Source organism: Miniopterus natalensis, chromosome 3 (assembly GCF_054644295.1).
Source record: "Miniopterus natalensis isolate mMinNat1 chromosome 3, mMinNat1.hap1, whole genome shotgun sequence".
NCBI classification, from domain to species: Eukaryota; Metazoa; Chordata; class Mammalia; order Chiroptera; family Miniopteridae; genus Miniopterus; species Miniopterus natalensis.
In genome coordinates, this window is record NC_142083.1 from 19,196,453 (window position 1) to 19,218,437 (window position 21,985).

The 21,985-nt window shown below is 40.2% G+C and overlaps 1 protein-coding gene across 1 annotated transcript in view; it reads left to right on the plus strand.

Annotated features, from left to right (window-relative positions):
* Positions 1 to 21,985, plus strand: part of RETREG1 (reticulophagy regulator 1) — a 107,934-nt gene that overhangs the window by 84,195 nt on the left and 1,754 nt on the right. The window contains exons 4-8 of the mRNA XM_087815338.1: positions 13,635 to 13,761; positions 16,379 to 16,463; positions 18,426 to 18,563; positions 19,362 to 19,426; positions 19,661 to 19,787. Coding sequence (XP_087671464.1) covers positions 13,635 to 13,761; positions 16,379 to 16,463; positions 18,426 to 18,563; positions 19,362 to 19,426; positions 19,661 to 19,787 — 542 coding nt within the window. The remainder of the gene's footprint in view (positions 1 to 13,634; positions 13,762 to 16,378; positions 16,464 to 18,425; positions 18,564 to 19,361; positions 19,427 to 19,660; positions 19,788 to 21,985) is intronic.

Consider the following 21,985-nt stretch of genomic DNA (forward strand, 5'->3'; position numbering starts at 1 on the left):
AGGGCTGAACTGCCCCAGGTAATTGGGCCCTGATGCTTAGCAGCCCCGCTGCTTTTTGTGAATCGACCTTTACATTCTAACCCCCAGCTCTGGGATCTCCAGCTCCTGTTTCCAGTGAAAGCATAGATCCCTGCTTTGACCAAGCACAGAATTTCTAGTTGTCTATTTTACTGAAAGGGAACAAATCGATGAAGGTTGTAGCCCCTAGGCCACCCTCACAGATCACGCTGACCGAGCCTGCAGAAGGGGCCAGCAGGACACCTGCTCTGGCCTTGTCGTCACCAGGGGCCTGGAAATCATCAATCCATGGTAAAGGAGGGACAAAATTCCTTATATGGCTCTGTGCTTCTCTGTTACAGGACTGCAAACATTGGCATAACCTGGGTTTGACATTTTACATTTTTAATACCCCCCACAGCCTCAGAAAATGGAAGTACCTGGGTTTTTCTCTTCTTAGGAGGCCTGTTTGCTGGGAACCTCTGTCAATCTGAGATCTGACACTTTGCCATCAGGACTTGAAGTATCACCAATAGCTACTGTCTAAGATTCTCTTTTCCGTCAGTATTATTGGGGTGTTTTAAGGGATATTGCTAGCTTTAAATATTCCTGTTTCAAATGAATATCAGTTTCGAAATCTACTGTTTATATGAGAAAGTAAATGTTTATTTCATAAAAGTGAGGACTTATTCAGTGTTTTCCTAAATTCAGCTTTTCAAACAAACATGGCAAAATCCTTGAGCAGAAGGTGTTGTTGACTAGCCCATCCAACATTACTCAACCCAGGGCTCAGGAACCTTCTGATTTGCTGGGCTATTTCAAGGGATGGCCCTGATCCAAAAAACGATCCAGTCTGATCCAGCTCCTTACTGTATAGACCTGGAAACCCAGTTCCTTGTGTGAACTAGTCAGAACTCCGAATGGAGGGACTTCTTTGGTCATGGAGCTGCTCATCTGCATATTATTATATCCCCAGATTCTTGAGCATAATTTGTTAAAAGAACCTTCATTTTATTTGCTCTTATGATTCCAAAGGTTCAGTTCATAACAGAATTCACAGACTTGATTCATTCCTGGACTCTGGCTATATATTCAAAGTGAACTTAATTTTTAAGTGAACCTAATCATACTTAGCATCTGGGGTATCTGCTAGCTGTGGTATATACAGGGATCACTGAAACCATGTTGGAAGTGGCTAGTTTGGTTAAAGATTACGTAGATTAGAAGGTAGAAGATTTTTGTTGATGAAAGGAGAAGCAATGGCATATATCTGACTTTAAAAACAATTGCCTTTTGCCCGGCCTGGTGTGGCTCAGTGGTTGAGCATCAGCCTAGGACCCTAGAGATCAAAGTTCAATTCCTGGTCAGGGCACATGTAGGGTTGTGGGCTCGATCCCCAGGCCGGACACATGCAGGAGGCAGCTGATTAATGAGGACTCTCTCATCATTGATGTTTCTCTCTCTCTCTCTCTCTTCCTCTCCCTTCCTCTCTCTGAAATCAATAAAGATATATTTTAAAAACAAACAACAATTGCCTTTTATAGAACCCAACATTTTCCCCCCATTTCTTGAAAATGCATTATGTTTACATGAGCTAGGGGAAAAAAGAGAAAATTATGCATGAAAGATTGAGTTCGGATCAAAATATAACTCTAAAGCATAGAATGTACTCAAAGATAGCAATAAAAGAATGTCTTTCATTGCATGTTTGTGTAAATAGTTATTGTGTTGTTTAATAACAGGTGATTTTCTTTGGCCATCTCGCTCCATTGTTCCATGTTGGCTGTGGTCAGTTCCCTGAAGACTCACCTAGGGTTTGAGATCCCCCAGGTAGCTCAGGATGAGATGTTTAGCACCACTTAACTGATTTGCTTAGCTGAGTGGGGATAACCCTTAGAATGTCCAGGCCCAGTTAAATGCTGTCCAACAGTAGTTTTGTCCTTGTGGTTCTAGATGGTTCCATCTACGGAAATGAAATAACAGGTTGATCAAAGAGCTGTTTGATCTCACTAAAGGATCTTACCAAGTCTATTTCACGCAACTGAGTATGGAGTACAGGCAAAAAATGAAACAATAAACTGTGCATAACAAACAAGAAGGCATTTAAAATTTTACCAACTAGCAAATCTGGTAAGTAGTGACCGAGGTGAAAGGAGCAAGGGATATGGATTTGTCATGGTACCTGAGGGAGGTAGCAGGTGTGAACAACTCATTGCTGTCCTATGATATCTGATTTAGTGAAGGTGACTTCCAAGAAATGGCTAGAATATTGGGCAAGCAGGCCTCTGGTATGCTTGGCAGTCTTCCCACACGTACAGCACACGTGGCAGCCGTTAGAGCCTCCTGAATGCCACTGACAGGAACTTGAACTCTAGAGGCAGAGAGGAAGACCTGAGGCACGTAAAAGTGGAGGGCAGGGTAGCTGGGCAGACTGCTCTCTCACTGGCACACAGTCAGCCTACATCATTCAGATCTTATCGATTTCCACTGAGTGACATTTCAAAAGCAAAGGAATACCGATTTTTAAGAAGAAGGTTTTCTGATCAAATTAATGATGTGAATGGAAATGAAATGTTGGAGGAACTCTTTAAATAAGTGTTTTCAGGAACTCTTTTAAATCTCCAGTTATAAAACACACAGTGACTGTTATATGGTAATTACAAATGTGTTGAAGGCTGACTCGTCTTCAGTTCGTTATTAGATCCATTCTTATTTTCATTCTGTGAATATGAGAAAGGGGGAATGCATTCCTATAGAAACTCTCTCTAAATCAGACAGGCTGTATTAATTAATTTTTATAATTTCATTTTCCTAAAGAACGTATTACTCGGAGAAATAACTTCTTTTGAAAATTTGTCCTCACACCATAGTATCAACCACTGCACACCCTCCCCCAGCAAGAGACTTCACGGTCACACATTTCATGGCCCTGCATTCATTTCTACCTGGGTCGTCACATATTCCTATCTAGTTTGTGCCCTGCACACCCCCAGATACATACCCATCACCCCTGCATACTGTTATTGAGTACTGCGTTGTACTAATTTACCAGTAACATGTTTGATATCCACACAATAGCTTATTGTTAAAATCCACTTTCAAAGGAGGCTGACGGCAAGTTTAGCCAACATTGACGCATCGTAATGAGCTTCTCATTTCTCCTATGACTGATAAGAATGATCTTCTTGGTAAGGGTGTGTTCCTTTAAATGCCACAGATGGCTCAAAAATGAAATAAATGAGAAATGCTCTCTTAAAAGAACTAAAATGGGAATGTAGCCTATATTTGAACACTCCAGCATCTTGAATGAATAACTGACAGTCACCAACTCCAGATCTGCCATGTTCCAAGGCACCCCCTCATCATAAAGACTGACAACGGAGTCTTCAAACAAAATACATTTTAATTGGCCTTCTTAATAGAACACTTTGGAGGAACTTGACCATTCAGTCTCTTTGGGTTGTATGTACCTGTTCAGGCCCAGTGAGATGGGTAAGGTCTCTGTAAGAAGCAAAATCAGGAGCTGTATTGTTGATGAAATTTGCTCTGTAAGAAATGTATCCTTTAGTATTGTCACAGAAGTGTGGGTTTCATATAACTAGGCCAGAGTGAAAAAAAGAAGCAGGGAGGGGACAATAACTTCTGACTCCGACTACAGTAAATCCTGGATTGTACTTCATTGGAAACTGTGGGTCCTAAATAGAATGCAAAGAAAGGCTTATGTCCAAATTAGCCGACTTGCGTCACGATAACAATTTTTGTTTTCCTTGAGAGGTGATTCCTGACTCTCAGATATTATCCATCCTTCAGGGCTAAAGTAGAAACTTTTCTTCCCTCAGGGATAGTGATTGAAGCAAAGCTTGGCATTCACAAATGAAAGGGTGTTTAATCTCCTGCAGGTCTCAAGTAGGTGCTTGTTCTGAGCTAGTAATGGAATTTAAATGGTTCGTGCCCTGACTTTATGAAAGTCTAGTTGTTGAAAAGTTAACAAAATTGAAAGCTGTGGAAAATAACTTCTAACGGGCATCTGCTTGTAGAAACTAGAATAACATAAGAAGTAACATGATGGCGGTTGAGTGCCAACCTTCCAAATTATCTTGATGGATAAGTGATGGTCTGTGGGCCTGGGGAGGTGGCAGTGCACAGACTGAGCTGGAAGGGACTAGGGGCAGTTTCACAAAGTGACTGATCTCTGATTTGTTTAAAACAGTATGAAGTGAGAGAGAGAGCCCCACATAGAACCCCAAGTTTTCCTGAGGGAGATGGGGCTCTGCTTCTTGGGGTGGAAAAAGCCAACACTTAGTGGTGCCTCCTGGTCCCTGGCCTTGCTTGGCAGGAGTTGCTCACATGGTCCGAGAAAGCGAAAGCTTCAAGTGGAGGGCTCTGTAATTTCTTAATCTTGCGTTTGCTTATTTTAATCCTCCAGTTGACACATCTTATTTGCTTTGTCATGGTTCTAATGCTGCGTTTGTGAAGACACGCATACCTGTATTTTGTTCCTGTGCCTGCACACACACACACACACACACACACACACACACACACACACATGCGCGCGCGCACAAGGAAGAACATATCATGTGTCCACAGGATTAAAAGAAATTCTAACACATTGCACTAAGAAATGTTAAAATCTGTAACTGGATACTGACTGACCTTTCTAAGAAAAATTCGGCAGGACTTAACCATCAACAGATGTCGGCTACCAACAGAGCATGAGACCATTAGTCACCTACGGAGAATGAAAGGGCTGTGAGGGTGCCAGGCCAAAGCATATTTATAGGTGTGATGGTGGAAGCAGCTGCCTGTCATCGTTGCTAGGTGACAATTTAGGTTATAACAACTCCCCTTTTTAAAAAGTTTGTCCCTATGGGACGTTGACATAACTCGCTTATTCTGAAATTTTGTTTGGCTTCAATTTCCAACTCCTGTAGATGAAAAATAAAGTCAGATAGTGTAAAATTATGTGCATTCCCTGGAGGTGGTATGATGGAGTTCTTCTAAACATCTTGGGAAATGATTATTGCAATATGAGTTCTTAGAGATATGGAAAATCTAAAGAGCGACTAAAAAGGTGTGTGTGCATGTATGTGTGAGTGTGTGTACGTGTGTTTAAGAGGAGACAACAATATCTGAAAATGCACTCCAGGGGAGTGAGGTCACCCAGCAGAAACAAACAGGGGACTCACTTTCCTCTGTCCACATGGGAAGGTTGGATACTGACTGACTTCCACATCCTGGCCCACTCAGCTTCGCAGGCCCCCGTCCTGTTCTTCTGGGTACCAGAGATGCATGGGGGTTGTGTGAGTATTGTCTGCCCAGGGTGCTCCTGATCCCCACGGAGAAGTCATCCATTCGGACCCATGTTTTGCCAGAGGAACTCCACACAAAATACTGATTTCTAGTTAAAGAAACATTTGGAATAAATGAGGCATATCTCCTAATACCTACTTTTTTTAAGAAAAATATATCTTTATTGATTTCAGAGAGAGGAAAGGAGAGGGAGAGAGAAAGAAACGTCAATGATGAGAGAGCTATTGATCGGCTGCCTCCTGCACGCCCCCGACTGGGCATCGAGCCCGCAACCCGGGCATGTCCCTGACCGGGAATCGAACCCCCATCGCCTGGATCCTAGGTCGACACTCAACTGCTGAGCCACGCCCAGCCGAGCAATACCTACTTTTGAAGGCAGTTTAACTCTCCATTTCTAGGGGAATAATTTTTTAAAAAATACTGTTCAGTATAAATGAAAGTGAGTTTCCAAAGTTTTTGGACCTTTTGCCCATTATTATTATATATATTTTAATACATATAAAGGAATACATGCTCATTATTGACAATATTTAATGTATAGAAACATTCAGATAAGTGAATAAAAATCATACATAATGTCACTAAATAACCAGTTCGTTATTTCTTATATTTTCTTGGATATTCATCCATTGTTTATATTCTTTGTTTATATTCATTCATCTATGCAGTATTTTATGTGCTTCATACATGTCAAGCTCTGTTAGCTGCTGAAGCCAGAGCCATGTCTATGACTTCTTTCATGGAATTTAAAATCTAATAGGGAGTCAGTGTTACGAACACAAATTAACTGGTCATTAATTGCTACAAAAGAAAATGATATACTGATGGAGACGACTTGGAGAGGAAATGCACACAGTGTTTAACACAGTGCCTGGCCTGGGGAGAGCTCGGCCAGTGGCAGCTCTCATCACTGTTATCTTTGGCGTGTGCCCTGGAATTGTTTTGTGGGCCCTGACTTAGAAACATCTGAAGTGTCGGAGAGAGAAAATAGGAATCTCAGCTCCTTGGTCCTTAGTTTCATCTGGGATCCAAAACTGTGTTTTCGATATTTTTGCTTCTGTAGCTTGGCATTTAAGGATCCTACATTCCTTGCCATATGACTTCTCTACTCATCTTTGAAATGATCCCCATGTTCCAGTCCTGAGAGGTCTTCCTGCGTCTCCCCTCTGAGCAGTCTCAGTTCCACTTCTTACAGCCCTAGTCCAGTGGGTGTTCGTTCTGTGACCTTGAGCAAGATGGTTAACATATCTGGGCCTCAGTTTCCTCATCTGTATGACAGGAATAATAAATAGCACTTCACCCCTGGGTTGGTTGTAAGGACTGAATATTAGAGTAACTTTACAGCTTTGAGTACAGCGCCTGGCCCCTGGCGTTACTTTTATTATTGCTTGCTGCCTAGAAACCTCCTTAACTTGAATTGTTAAGTTAAGTGCCTTAGCCTGGATCATTCCCCTTGTTTCCATCTTCCATTCTACTAAAAACTGTCACCTAAATAAAACTGCGATGCTAATCTCTGTGTGTATTCTATTCCATAACTCTTTTAAAATAGTTGTTTCTACCTCCTACTTTAAAATATATTATACAATTCTTCATTGATCCCACTGAAAAATATAGCACTTTATTTTGTGCTGAAAATGCCAGAAACCAAACTGAAACCAACTCAAGGCCAAAAGGGGAACTTGGCTCCCACAGAGGGGATGTCTGTGGCTGGCCTTGCCTCTTGGGGCTCACAGGACCCAAGAACTCAAACCAGAGCATCGGGATTCACCCTGTTCTCCACCCTGTCACTCTCACACGGCTTCCTCTTCTCTTTCTCATCCACCTCACGTGGATGATAATTATATCCTCAAATCTAAAGCTCAAGAAATATGTGAAAAGATTTCAACTTTGATATATTTTTTAAAATCTAATTTTTTTGCTTTAAAAAACGCTTTCCATTATAAAAATGCTTTCTGAATGTTAGGTTCACCAATATATTCTAAAATGATTTATGATCCTGTGAAATGATGGTGTCTTATATTTAACAGGTTCTCCTCCCATAGTCAATCCACAACTTATTATTATTTTTTAAATATGTCTTTGTCGATTTCAGAGAGGAAGGGAAAGGGAGAGAGATAGAAACATCAACGATGAGAGTCTTTGATCGGCTGCCCTCTACTGGGGATCGAGCCCGCAACCTGGGCATGTGCTCTGACCCGGAATTGAACCACGATCTCCTGTATCATAGGTCAGCGCTCAACTGCTGAGCCACGACGGCCAGGCCCAACTTAGGTTTTGATTTTTTTTCTCCAATAGCCCTAATTAAATGTCATTTTATAGAGGTCAGCTTCATGTATAATGGAGGGAGGGAGGGAGGGAGGGAGGGAAGGGGGGAGGGAAATATCAGCTTGGGGTCCCCTGTAAACTTTCACTGATTGGTTGGGGAGGGTGTCTTAGTCATGTCTAAATCCCTGGATCCAGGAATGATGATGACTGACAGTCATAAACTGCCCTCAATGCATGTTTATTGAAATGAACAGAAGGGAAATGGTACTGAGAGACATGAGTTGTTCTATGCCAAGATTCATTTGTTTCCACATTATTTTTTGTGGAGCTCAAAGAGATGAAACAGGCTGCTAGCACGTGTTCTCTCTGACCGAATTAGTCTATTTTTAAAGAGAGAGCGAGCGTCACTTTTATTGTCTTACAGCACCCCCTAATGGAGGGTACTGTGTGCTGCATTCTGAAACTAAAGTGCGTTCAAATTTCATGTCTGCCAGCCATTAAACTGGACAAAGACTAACTTGTCTTTTAATATAAAACTTAAACATATTTTTGTTCAGTACCTTTTAAAATTACATAGCACTTAAAGGGTAAGCACAGGCCACATGAGTTATTTGGTTCCTACCAAAACTGACCGTTTTTTATTCCTACGTCTGCCACAGTTAAATACCTTCAAATCCGTTTGATCCTTTTGGAGCTTGCTTCTAAGACTTGTTAGGACCAGAGCAGCATTTAGTCTAGGATTAATTGTTCTCTGCCACTGAGGCAAAACCCTTCTGAGGACCCGATGTCCATGAATTTGAGGCTTTCTAGCCTGGTCGGTAGGACCAGGTGTCATTCTGGCCTTGAGTGAGCGCTGGACTCTGTTCCCGCTTGTGCTTTCTGTGGCTCGTTCCCAGCCCCCCACTTGCTCACATGCGCTCCGGGGGCCCTCGGATGGTCAGTGTTCTCCCTGCAAGCTCTAGGTCCCCCTACTTAGTCCTGCCAACCCTGGTCTCTTTGGTCTTCCCCTTGGACTCTGAGTTCTGTCTCCTCAAATCGGGGAGCCACCAGGATCTGCTGGGAAGCCAGAGCTCCCTCTGTGATAAGGTGAGGCCGCTTGCCTGAGGAGCCACCTTCCTGATTTCTATTCCCTTAGAGTTTCTCAGGCAGGGGAAACCATAAATTGGTTCTTTGGCAAATAAGCGCTTATCCTTCCCATGCAGAATGTCTTTTGTCATAAATGTGTCCTTAATATTTTTAAAGAAGGAGAACGTAGCTAACTGAATCTGCCAGGACCATAGTATTGGTACCTTTCTTTTTTGAAAGCACTACACAGCCGCAGGTCCTTGGGCAGAAGCCCATTTGAACTACGGTGCGTCCCCGAGGGAGCTGTGGCGCCAGCTGGGCTCGGGCAGGATGTCACGAGGGAGACACCCTTAAATGGCCCGTATTTCTTGGCCGGCGTATGCAGGAGGTTTATCGGTGAAGGCATGAGTGACAGAGAAAGCTGAGGGAAGGAAACGAGCAAGAGGGTGAGGGAGGGAAGAACAGACAGAAAGGACAGACAGATGAACCAAAGACAGGGACTTCCCTGCGACACTGGCCAACGCGTTCTCTCTGAAACTAAGGGGGAAGAATAACCCCTGGGCTGTTAATACCCAGGCCTCGGCCTCGAGCAACTAGCTTCTCCCCTGGATGGCCTGCGGTCATAGAAGCATTAGGCTCTTCGGTTAAGAACGTGGGAAGGCTTCACGCTGTTTGTGAGGCTCCTTTCATGTTCATCATGGTCAGCGCCGGAGCTGGAGGGAAGGCAGCCACGCGCCCCGTGAGAGATCCCTTCCCACGCAGCGTCCAGTGTGCACGGGGGATCCCTCCTCTGGTTACGCCGTTTCCAGGCGAGGCTCTCTAGGAAGACCTAGAATTTCACTGTGGAGCAGCTCCGTGTGTGTGCGTGTGTGTGTGTAGATGTCACTTGTATTAAACGTCAACCAAGCACCAAGCATGAATCTTAGTTTCCGCTGAGCGTTTGGGTTCTGCACACGAAGGGCTCCTCTTTTGCCTGGAAAGGTGGTTCCTAAATGAGGCCAGGTGGGTACCGGTCAGTCATATCTTACTCCTCCTGACTCTATAGGAGCGAGGGCAACATCGAATATTCCTTCTCGTTCTGAATTACAGTATTGGGTTTCCTCAAACGTTGTCATTGAATTTATTCATCCTTTGTTTAAAGGAAATAGAACTGAATTGGAAATTAGGCGTCTTGGCCTCAGGTGATGGCTCTGCTTCGAACTAGCTGAGGAAACTTGAGTTTCACTTTCCTCATCATCTTAATGGAATTTGAAAAGTTGACATTAAATGTTCCATCTCATTCTCTATTATATAACTATATTAATTATAGTACATGTTACAGACCTATATCACCAAAATTGAATTGTGGGGACATAAGCTAGTGATAGACTATATATAACAGAAGACTATAGAAATGTTTGTTTCAGTGGGACTCAGAATTAATCACCAGACAGTTGAAAACTATTAGGAAACTCCCAGAGTGACGCATCTGGGTCCATGTCTCACTTAAAGGAATGTAGAGTGACACCTCTTCTTTGCCCTTGAATTCAGAGTTTTTTCTTAAATCACACATATTTCCATTCAGTTGTATTCAGCACTCTCTGTACATTTATTGTTATCTCAAATATTTATTACTCTTTCCAAACCCATTTGGTTAGAAAGTATTTTCAACTTGTACATAATGAATTTCTCATTCCTGTTGCTGATTGTAACAATTCAAATATCAATTAGAATTATTCACAGTTCTTATGTTAATATGTTAGTAACAATGAAATTTATCGTCCAAAAATATCATCACAGGAGGCTTTTTCTAAAGGGGGGGAAATTTAACATAAATGAGAGTGTCTTCTTATGGCTGTGGAAAGTATTCACACATTGAGTTTTTTCTTGTCTCTCCTTCCCACCAAGTGGTGGTTTCTGTAGATACAGAAAGGAACAGCGCTACAGGTATTCAGCTTTTGTTGGTTTGAAATAATTATGCTAAACACACTGAATGTAATGTAAGACACAGTTGGGGACTTGACAACTTTTTATTGAGTAAGAGACTAAGGTAATGGGTGGATGGATGGTGAGGTTTCTTTGCATTCATTCAAAGTCCGCTATGAAAATAGGTAAGGTCCTTAAGTGCAAAACAGAATTTTTAATTATTTCATTGTATTAAATACCTTAAGTTATATGAAGACTTTGCTATAACATTATCTCTATGCAGGTAATTCAAGTAATTTTAGGGATTTAGGATTAAACTAGGCTCCATTTCAATTTTAGGACATTTACCCATTGGAGTAATAAAACGTGTACAGACGTTGTGTCACTTCTGAGACGTGAATCCTAGTGATAGTATTAGCAGGTTCCAGAATCTATATAAAGTACCATTTTTTCAAAAAATTACATTTCATGGCTCTCACCAGCAGAAATGTTATTTTTACTTCACAAGTACATACACTGAGGCAAAAACTTCAGTGACTTTACATTTTGACTGTAGGATGTGAAGTGAGATATACTCGTGTAAGATTGTTATTCATTAAATAAAAAGCATGATTGCACATTTAAGTATCTACGCAGTTTTACATAGAAGCCATATATGTGCACATGTAAATGTAGATGTCGCTTTAAGATAGTAGTAAGTCGATTTTCATGAATCCATTGCCTAAGTAAAGAAAAGGTTGTGACCTGAAATTAATATAATATTGTATGTCAACTGTAATTGAAAAATAAATTTAAAAAACAGACATGACAAATATGCTCCCAAATTCCTTGCATAAGTCACAGTTCCTACTTAGCTCTCCCCCACCTGAGGTAACTCCTGTACTGAATCTTGTTTTTTGTCATTTCCTTGCTTAAATAACCTGTTAGCTTAGCGTGATATTGAGCTTTACATAAATGAAATCATACTCTATATATTCTGTGATTTTTTTCTTTCAATATTATGCTTCTGAGGTTCATAGACAAATATGGAGTTGGAGTTCATTTACGCTGTCTTATCTTTTATTGCTTGAACACAAGTCACTTTTTTAGTTCATTGTCCTGATGAAATTATATATTTTAAATTTGTTTCCAAATAGGAAATGTTCATTCATTTCATCATACTCATTAAAAGAATGATAATCAAATTGTTCCGTTATAAATTTTTCTTTGCTTTTTGTTAGTTACCTTTGCCAAACAGTTGAACCAAATCCCTAAAATCCTGCTGAGTATGCATAGAGAGAAGAAATTACAGTCTGTGTTTCCGTCACCTCTATGGTCCCGTTAAACTGCACAGTAGCCTAGCCTGTCCCAGCCAATTTGCAACACGTCTGCGCTGTTCTGAGAAAAGGGGCCGCTGTTTAATAACCTTATTTCCTTTGCTATTACGGCTTTTGCTCTTCTACATGAAATATTTTCCCATTAAATAGACATATTGGCAAGATTTTGGTACAGATAGTAGTTTCCTAGCCATGCACTTAAGTGTTCCTTTTAATAGGTCTGGAATCTCTCAGGAGGTATACAAACCTGGTGCTAGATGTGGCCACTGAGAGAGGCAGAGTTGATGGATACATAAACCACTCCCTGATACCTGAACATCTCCAAAATCCATTTCTTATGATAGCAGGACATCATTGGCAAATATCTCCCTAGTGGAATAGCACCAGCCTGCCCAGCTTAGCTCAGTGGCTCTCTGGCAGAACATTAGTTGAGGCTGATAGAATAAAGAAGGAAGGAATTGAAATACTTTCTTCTTATTAAAAATGCTATTGCATTAATTTAAACTTGCATAATTTAAAATTTATATTGAGAAAGTAAACTTTATTTATTAGTTTACAAATTGCCTTAGTATTCAAAGTACATTAAAAAGTAACAGAATCTATATGTACACAATTTCTATGTACTTGAGCACTAAGGGCCAAGGTAGATTTGACTTGTCTTAGGGCTACTGGGGTTGAACCCAGAGACCAGCCTCACCCTGATACCCCGACAGTCATAGCTCAGATGACCGCTCACTGATACTCCTAGTCTTCTACTAGAAATGTGGGTTTAGTTTAGGGCCATATCCTGAGCTCTGTAGCAGTGCCTTCGTCATGGTAGGCACTAATAATTATTTATTAAATGAATGGATTTGAGGGCCCTGTTTGAAATGACCTATTTTCATGATGTGTTAAGATTGTAAGAGTGGGATTTGAACTTGATGTCATTGTAAGTGTAGGGAGCGCCCTGTGTTTGCTTGTGTCTTCTTCCTACAGCGATTGTTACTAGTTTTTAGCTCATTGAGGTCCCTGGGGAAAAACAAGGACGGGGACACTACATTCTCGGGTCATGCATTGCATTCAAGAAATTACGTGACGAGAATTGGGAAAATAGGAGGTATTGTAAGATCCTACTGAGTTTAACAATTTTCTGTAGAGTTGACCAATTGTAGTATATATTAAAAATGCACTGTTGGTGTTAGTGGTGATGATGATGATAAGATTGATGCCAACGTTTCTTTTAAAGTATATGGCTTCCCCATCCTTAAGGTTGGAAATGTTCCTGACAGGCCCCACAGGGCCCTGTATGACGTGGTCCACTTGCTACCTTCCCAGCTTCATGCAATGATATTCTTCTGGTTTACTCTGCTGGGGCCACACCAGGGGCTTAGAATAGTGCTTTTAGCTCCTTCTCAGTACAGGGCCTTTGCCTATGTTGTACATTGTTCTTTCTGGAACTTTATGAGCCCTTAATGGTAAACTCCTGCTCATCCAGATTTTAGCTTCAAGTGACTTCTTCAGAAAAGATGTCCCAACACCCCAATCTTGTGCCTCTCCCTCATCCCGTCCCTTGTTGTAACTGGGTAATTGTGTGGCTAGTGGTTTAACCTGTCTTTCTTCTCTTGGCATCTGAGCTTTTGTCAGGCAGATGTCTGGCTTCTTTTTACCTCTGCACAGGGCTTTTCCAGAGAGCGTGGCCAACAGTACATGCTCAATAAATATTTGCTGAAGCAATGAATGTCGAGTCATCCAAAGTTCAGTTAAAACGTTTTGTTTTCTGTTTTCTCTCTTTAGCTGGGAAGTTATAAATTCCAAACCAGATGAAAGACCCAGGTTCAGCCACTGCATTGCAGAATCATGGATGAATTTCAGCCTATTTCTTCAAGAAATGTCTCTTTTCAAACAGCAGAGCCCTGGCAAGGCAAGTTTTCCAGTCTAAGAGAATTACTTTGTGTGCTTTAAAATGTGCAGTAAACTTAGAAACAAATGAATTAACTTATTTTATCAGCTTCTGAGTGTTCTCCATTCAGAACATAATCTACAAGGAACACATGCCATTAAAGCTGATATCAGCAAGGTTCAGGATCATTAATGTGTTAGACTAGAAAAACTTCAACCTCATATTTTGAAATTGGATTGTTTTTCTATTTTTATACCTATTTATCTAGCTCCTTAATTAAAATGAATGGTGACTGGTCTTGTCATCCAGAACAAGAAGAAAAAATATCTTATTAAGAATTTCAGTTTATAGCGTTCAGCCTGGTTCTGAAGTCAAAGGGAGATGAAATGAACACATAGCCCTTTGAAGGGGCTTTCAGAAATAATTGAGTCTTACTTTTAATCTAAAAGTGGAGTTTCTTATTTATTTAAGAAAAAAAACCTTTGGCAAAAATATTCACAGTGATTATATAAGTGGAATGAGTATTTTTCCAAGATAAGAAAAGAACCTGGAGGAGAAGAGTCCTAAGTGGTTTGAAGGGATTACCTGGAGAAGCGCACACTCTTGGATTATTTTTGTGTGTAGAGGCTTCAGCTGTGACCCTGATAGTAAGGGTGAGGTGCAGAGTGATCAGTGGGCCGTTTCCCTTGCAGTGCTGTGTTCAAGTTTCTTGAACATGCACCTGTAGTTGGAAGGAAGAACCTAGGAATGTCGGCATTTACAATCCCTCTCGTTGTACCATGTACAGGCACTTTCTTAACTTCAATACTAATACTAAATAATACAACTATGCTTGGATACATTTTGAGAATATTACAGTAGCAAGGTTGTATAGGGATGGATTTTAAAAAATTTTTTTTAGTTATTTTTGTTAATCCTTACCTGATGATATTTTGTCCATAGATTTTTAGAGACAGTGGAAGGGAGAGAGGGATGGGGTGGGGCAGAGAGAGAGAAAAACATGAGCTGGTTGCCTCCTGCATGCACCCTGACCTGGGCAGAGATCGAGCCTGCAACCCAGGTATGTGCCCTTGACTGGGAATCGAACCTGTGACCCTTCAGTGTACAGGCCAACACTCTAACTACCGAGCCACACCGGCCAGGGCTATGGACTGATTTTTAGAGCAGGTAGGGTGTATGTGCATTTTTTATACCGATTTTAACAAAATGGTTAAACATTTTTAGGAGATTCTGAACTTAAAGCTTCACTGGGCCCCAAGTCAGTTAGCTTGCGAGGATGGTGCTACAGATTTAAGGGATAATATGAAATCCCTTCGCAAAACTGAATTCTGAATATACTAATGGTTTTATAGACTTATTAGTTCTTTCAAGTTTTAAGGTCTTTTTTCCATTTTACTACTAGAATGCCATATTCTTCAATGGCCCTGCTCTTTCAGAAATAGCTGTTAATTTAGTTCTGCAAGTCCATCAGTTCTCTTTTGACTTAATAAATTAACCCTATGCCAAAGAACAATCAAAGTTAATCTGACTTGAAGACCCCCTTGCTCTTTGTCTTATCAGTTATTGATCAGTTACAAATACCTTATTTGGGTGTCTTTTTCAAATTTTCTTATTTTCTTTGCTTATCTGTTTAATACCATAATTTACGATAAAGCAAAATAAGTAAGATAGTTTATTTTTAAGATTAGAGTGTGGAAAATATGTGAAGACTTTATGGGATAATTTTTCTATCTTTACGTTTAAATTTTTTAAAACAACCAAGATTTTGCCCGGCTGGCATGGCTCAGTGGTTGAGCACAGACCTATGATCCAGGAGATCATGGTTCAATTCCCGGTCGGTGCTCATGTGCCTGTGGCGGGCTCAGTCCCCAGTGGGGGGCGTGCAGGAGGCAGCTGATGGACGATTCTCTCTCATCATTGATGTTTCTCTCTCTCCCCCTCTCCCTTCCTCTCTCTGAAATCAATAAAAACATATTAAAAACAAAAGAAACCACCACCAAGATTTTGGAGGGTCATGACTGATAGGGGTAAATAATCACATTTCACCGCAGGCATTTCATTTCATTTACAGTTGGTGTCTAGGTGATGTAGAAGTGGGGTCAGTCTGATACAGTTCGGCAGGAGGATGGCAGTGGCCAGTAGAGTTACCCCAACAGTTTATCAGCTGTGCAAATTACCATTACGTTTACAGAAATGCCTCTAATTTCTGTAACATGTTTTGCTGTGTTTAAGCATTTCAATGGGCTTGTAGAAGTAGTTTGAACTTTCAGGTTTAGCTACCCGGCTGCTTATATTCAGTGAGTGACCCTGAGTAAAAAAAGTTTCTGGGGGCATATAAATCTTCAGTCCCCTTGCATCTGGCAGTACTACAGCCACAAGCATGATTAATGGGAGACACTGCCCGCCGTGCCAGGAATTAGCTTCTGGAACATCAAAAGGATTATTTCCAAGTGTGAAAACGGACTAAGGCTGGCTGAACACTGCAGTCATTAGTCAGAACTAAGGGCAAAAGAACACTGAAAAACATTTGCCGTGTTATAATAGATCACACATAGAAAAACAATTGTGTGTGTATCCCGCGCTCTGGAATGTCTTCTTGTCATGAGTAACTGTCACATGTTGTTTCTCTGATTTCTAGTTTTGTCTCCTGGTCTGCAGCGTGTGCACGTTTTTTATGATCTTGGGAAGTTACATTCCTGGGGTTATTCTCAGCTATCTACTCTGTAAGTATAGCAGAACATTTGGCCAATTTATGTGATGCGCGTGGTATCATTTAATGGTCAACAAGACCTTCCGGAGTTTAGAAGAGGAGGGATGAGTTCTTAATTATAAAGAAAGTTGATTACTCTTTAATTTCCACTTGTCCAAAGTTTCTCCTTTTCCTAGAGATCTGTTTATATTTTAAAATTGGAAGAATAGTTACCAAAAGGCAGGCTTATAAGTGATTAATTTTAAGTGATATCTTAAAAGCTGTAAATAAGCTATACTCCCCACCCCCCAGACACACGAATATCTTTGTCCTTGTGCATGTTCTGTGGCTCAAAAAATAGTTAAACCACAGTGAGATACCATTACATCAGAATGGCTAACATTAAACATGCTGATCACATCAAGCATTAGCAAGGATATGGAGCAACTGGAATGCTCACATACTGTTGACGGGTAAGTAGAATGGAACAACCACTTTGGATAACAGTGTGGTAGTTTCTTGAAAGCTACTATATGTCCTAGCCATTCCACAGCTAGGTGTTTACCCAAGGAAAATGAAAGCATATTTCCACAAAAGACTCGTCCACAAATGTTCATAGCAGCTTTATTTGTGATAGCCAGAAATGGAACACAACTCATATATTCCATCAACAGATGTATGGATAAACAAACTGTGGTGTATACGTACAATGGATTTTTACTCAGCGCAAAAAAATTAATCTGTGCAGCAATCTGGATAAATCTCAAAATAATTAGATTGTGTGGAGGAGGCAGATTTTTTTTTTAAAAGAGCATATACTGTATGATTTCATGTTTATATCAACCAAACTAATTTTTAGTGACAAAGTAGACCAATGGTTGCCCAGGGATGAGGTAGGAGAGGCCAGGGAAAGGCAGGAGGAAAGGATTAATAGAAACAAGCGGAAACTTGGGGGTGGTAGATATGTTCACTATCCTGATTGTGGTGATGGTTCCTTAGTTGTATGCATGGGTCAGAACTTATCAAATTGTGCAGTTTAAATCTGAGCAATTTACTGTACATCAACTATAATTCAAAAATGCTGTAAAAAAGTTTAGATTTCCTGCTTCTGAAAAATATGATTTAGTGCTGCCACCCTTCGGTGGTGTGGGCACACTCCATTTAACCCTCAAATTTCCCTATTTTTCTCACACCAGCTTCTAAAAATTACACATACCACCTTGGCTGCTAGAGGTATTTGAGTTTGCAGCTCCTATTTAAAAGGTAAATAGGCACGTTTCCTAACAATGACAAAGAAATAAATGTTAGGGAAGACAACACAACCTTCATTTCTTTTTGTATTCCTAACGCATAACACAGATGGCAAATGGTCTGGGCTCAGATCCATTCTCCCAAGTAGAGCGCATATAGAATATCAGCCTCTGGGTCTGCCTTGTTCAACAGGTAAAGGAGAAGAGAGCGGAGAAGAGAGTCTAATAGGGCAAGTCCTTATTCAGGTGGTTTGCATTCATCTCATTTATCCTTCACAACAGCAACAACAACAGCCCGGAAATAATGTTACTATCCCAATATGACTGACAAGAAGCAAGTGGATCATAACGTTCCCGTGGTACAGTGGCATTTAACTTAGCAGTAGATATTTTAATCCACTACCGTTGTCTGGAAAGCATGGAATCTTTGTATGAATTTTGAGGGTGAAAGGATCGAAGGGAGGGAGTTGATCTAATTGCAAGTCTTTGAAAACGACTTTGCAAACAACTATAAACACGGTGTGTGTGTGTGTGTGTGCACATGCGTACGTGCATGCGTGTAGGAATAAATGTTTTTATTTACAGGGAAGAATTGCAATTATGAACTTATTCCACAGAAACATTTCCCTTAGACAAGAACTTCTGTTTGTCAGTAAGGGAACTGAAACATTTTTGTGAACTACAAAGATGTAGCCTTTTGAAATAAAGATCCCCTCCCTCACACTCTCTTCCTTCTTATATTTCAGTACTGTGTGCATTTTTGTGTCCACTGTTTAAGTGCAACGATATGGGACAGAAACTGTACAGCAAAATCAAGTCAGTTCTGCTGAAACTAGATTTTGGAATTGGAGAATATATTAACCAGAAAAAACGTGAGCGATCCGGTAGGTGAAATTTGACTTAGATTCCACACATGAAATGAGACATCAGTGGGCTATTGATTATGAAATCACCTTCAGTCTATTTCGGGGTGTTTAGCCTTGTACAGCACATTATTACAGGAGCCAGTCCCCCCAGAGTAACATACCCTTTTCCTATTTAGACTTTTATTCTTTTCTGAAACATACAATAAATCTACTTTCTAATTAATTGTCAGGGGAGGGAGAAAAGGATTCAGACATTCTGTATTTGCTACTTTTGATTTACTTTCTTTAATTTGCTTTATTTTGGGGCAGGTTATTGCAAATAAAAAATGGCACAGGTAGGACTAGGAATGTGGGAACCTTATAAGAGGGATCAAAAGAATAGGAAGGGAAATAAAACACAGAGGAAAAAGCAATATGATCAAATTTTACTTTTTAACGTGTCCTCTGGCCATGTGGATTCTCAAACTATAGCAAGCACCACAGCTGCCTGAAGGCTGTTAAAGCATCAGTTGCTGGGCCCACCAGAGCTTCTGATTCAGGTGGTCTAGGGTCAGGCCTAAGAATTTGCATTCCTAAGAAGTACCCAGTGGTGCTGATGCTGCTGGTTCAGGGACCACACTGTGAGAACCATTGACATGGACCATTTCCCTTGGAAATCAGACCTTTGCAAATATGTGAAACGTGTTACGTGCAAACATTTAATTCTGTGGAAGCACCGAAGAAAATGAGGAATGTGAGTAAGGATATGTAATGGGTAAAATACACTATGTCTAAGCTGGCCGGGAAACTGAAAGCTGCTAAATTTTTTCTCAACAGAAGCAGACAAAGAAAAAAGTCACAAAGATGACAGTGAATTAGACTTGTCAGCTCTTTGTCCTAAGGTATTTTTTTGTTTAGTTTTTCGATTTGTTCCTGTGTAGTTTGACTGTAAATTGATTTAAAGCGGGATGATTTTCCCAGTAGACTCCTGTTTCTCTAAGATGATTGAACAGTTCTGAAAGGAAAAAATACTCATCCGGTTTTTATTATTCCGACATTTTTGGTGTTAGTATGGAGTTTTCAAAAGATTTGCCAAAAAAGTTTAGAATGTGCCACTGGTATTTATATTAATACAGATTAGCCTCACGGTGGCTGCCAAAGAGTTGTCTGTGTCCGACACAGACGTGTCCGAGGTCTCCTGGACTGACAATGGGACCTTCAACCTTTCAGAAGGATATACTCCACAGACAGACACTTCTGACGGTATGCTCACATTTCTTTTAAAATTATTATTATGATTGCATGCAGAAATATTTAACTCTGTCCACTGCTGAATGAATAAACAAAATGGGGCTTATCTGTACAATGGACTATCAGCTAAAATGAAGTATTGATCCTTGCTACGACATGGATGAACCTTGAACAATTAGGCAAAATGAAAGAAGCCAGGCATACAAGTCCACATATATTGTATAAGTCCATTTATGTGAACTGTGCAGAATAGGCAAAGCCATAGAGATGAAAAGTAGATGCATGGCTGCTATGGGGCCTTGGGAAGAGGGAATGGTGAGCGACTGGTAATTAGTATGAGTTTCTTTTTTCTTCTTGGAGTTATGAAAATGTTCTAGAATTAGATAGTGGTGATGGTTGAACAGCTTTGTGACTATATTAAAAACCACTGAATTGTATACTTTAAAGGGGTAAGTTTGATAGTATATGAATTATATCTCAAAAGCTATTATTTTTTGAGTATGAGAAAAAAAATCTACGCAAGTCAATGTCTAAAATATGCCTTTATTTTTAAAACAAGTAAATATTGACAGTGAACAAAATTAACTTCCCAAATGTCTGGGGACATTGTTTATAGCAATAATGGGAGGATGGGAAGAGAGATGCCAGTCCCCGCATATCCAGGGCTAGCCCTCATTCCCAGACACTGAGCGTGGGGGGCAGGTTCCCTGAATCCAGAGCTGACTCCAAGGTTCTTCATGTTTGTTTTCAAAGTTAGTTTAAAAATAAACAAAAACTCTCTGATTTTTTTTTTAAAGGGTATACTTTTTATTGAGATATAACACCATAAAATATATCCTTTAGATGTGTACAATTCAGTGGTTTTTAGTATATTAACTATGTTGTATAACCATTATCACTATCTAATTCTTGAGCATTTTCATCACCCAAGAAAGAAACCCCATACTCAATGGCACCCACCAACCCTAGGTAACTACTATGGATTTGCTTATTCTGGACATTTCATATAAATAGAATCATATGACATGTGTTCTGGTATATTTCTTTTTTTTTTTTTTTTTTTGCCATTTTAAATATATATTTTTTAATTTAATTTTTGTTTAAAATATTATAGATGTCCCTTTTTCTCCCCAATGACCCACTCCACCCCATCCCTTTCCCCTCCCCAGTCCTTCTCCCCACCATTGTCCATGTCCTTGGGTTGTGCATATATGCATATAAATTCTTTGGTTACTCTCTCCCCCTCCACCCACCCGCCCTTCTCCATCCCTCTGACATTCTTCAATCTCATCTATGCTTCCATGTCACTGAATCTATTCTGTTCATCAGTTTATTAAGTTCTTTAGATTCCACGTATAAGCGAGATCATGTGATGTTTGTCTTTAGCTGCCTGGCTTATTTCACTTAGCATAATAATCTCCACGTCCATCCATACTGTCCCAAAGGGTATGAGATTCTCCTTCTTTATAGCTGCATAGTATTCCATGGTGTAAATGTCCCACTGATTTTTTTATAATTACGTTAAATACAATTTAAAATAAATTGAGAGACAACACTCGTGCAGTTACTTTAGTCTCAGTGGATTATTTCAAGTCATCTTAGTCATATAGTGAAAATATGAACAGGTTATAATGGAGGATTATGAATGGTCTTCTGTGTACTTTTACAAGCAAGAACACTGTCTTTTTCTAGAGGAAGAAGGGAGGCTATGCAGGGTTTGAAAGGAGACAGGTTTGGGGACTGGGAGACTCAAGTGTTGGCTTGCCTTTGTAATCAGCTAACTGTATGACCTTAAATTTGTGTGGACCTCAGTCTCCTCCTCTTTAAAATGCATTAGAACAAGGGGATCCCTGAAGTCCACTGAAGCTTACAAGCTCTAAATACCCACAAGACCTGGATAACAAACACTGTTTTTCAGCGTCCCGTCTCAGATTTACACAGTGAAGGACAATGACAGTCCAACCCACAGATGAGATTTTTCAGTAGTTAATCTGAAGATTTCAAACCACTGTTGTAAAGAGTTAATCTTTATACTGAAAGATTTCTCCAAAAAGTGAAAAACAAGAAAATCACTGTCTGCCTGTGAACCTGGCATTGCTTTCAGATGTCCCAGATCTTACCAGTGTTCCTATATGTATTCAGGACAGGAATTTGGTTAAAATGGTATGATCAATTTCAACTATTTAAAAATATATATTTTTTACCGATTT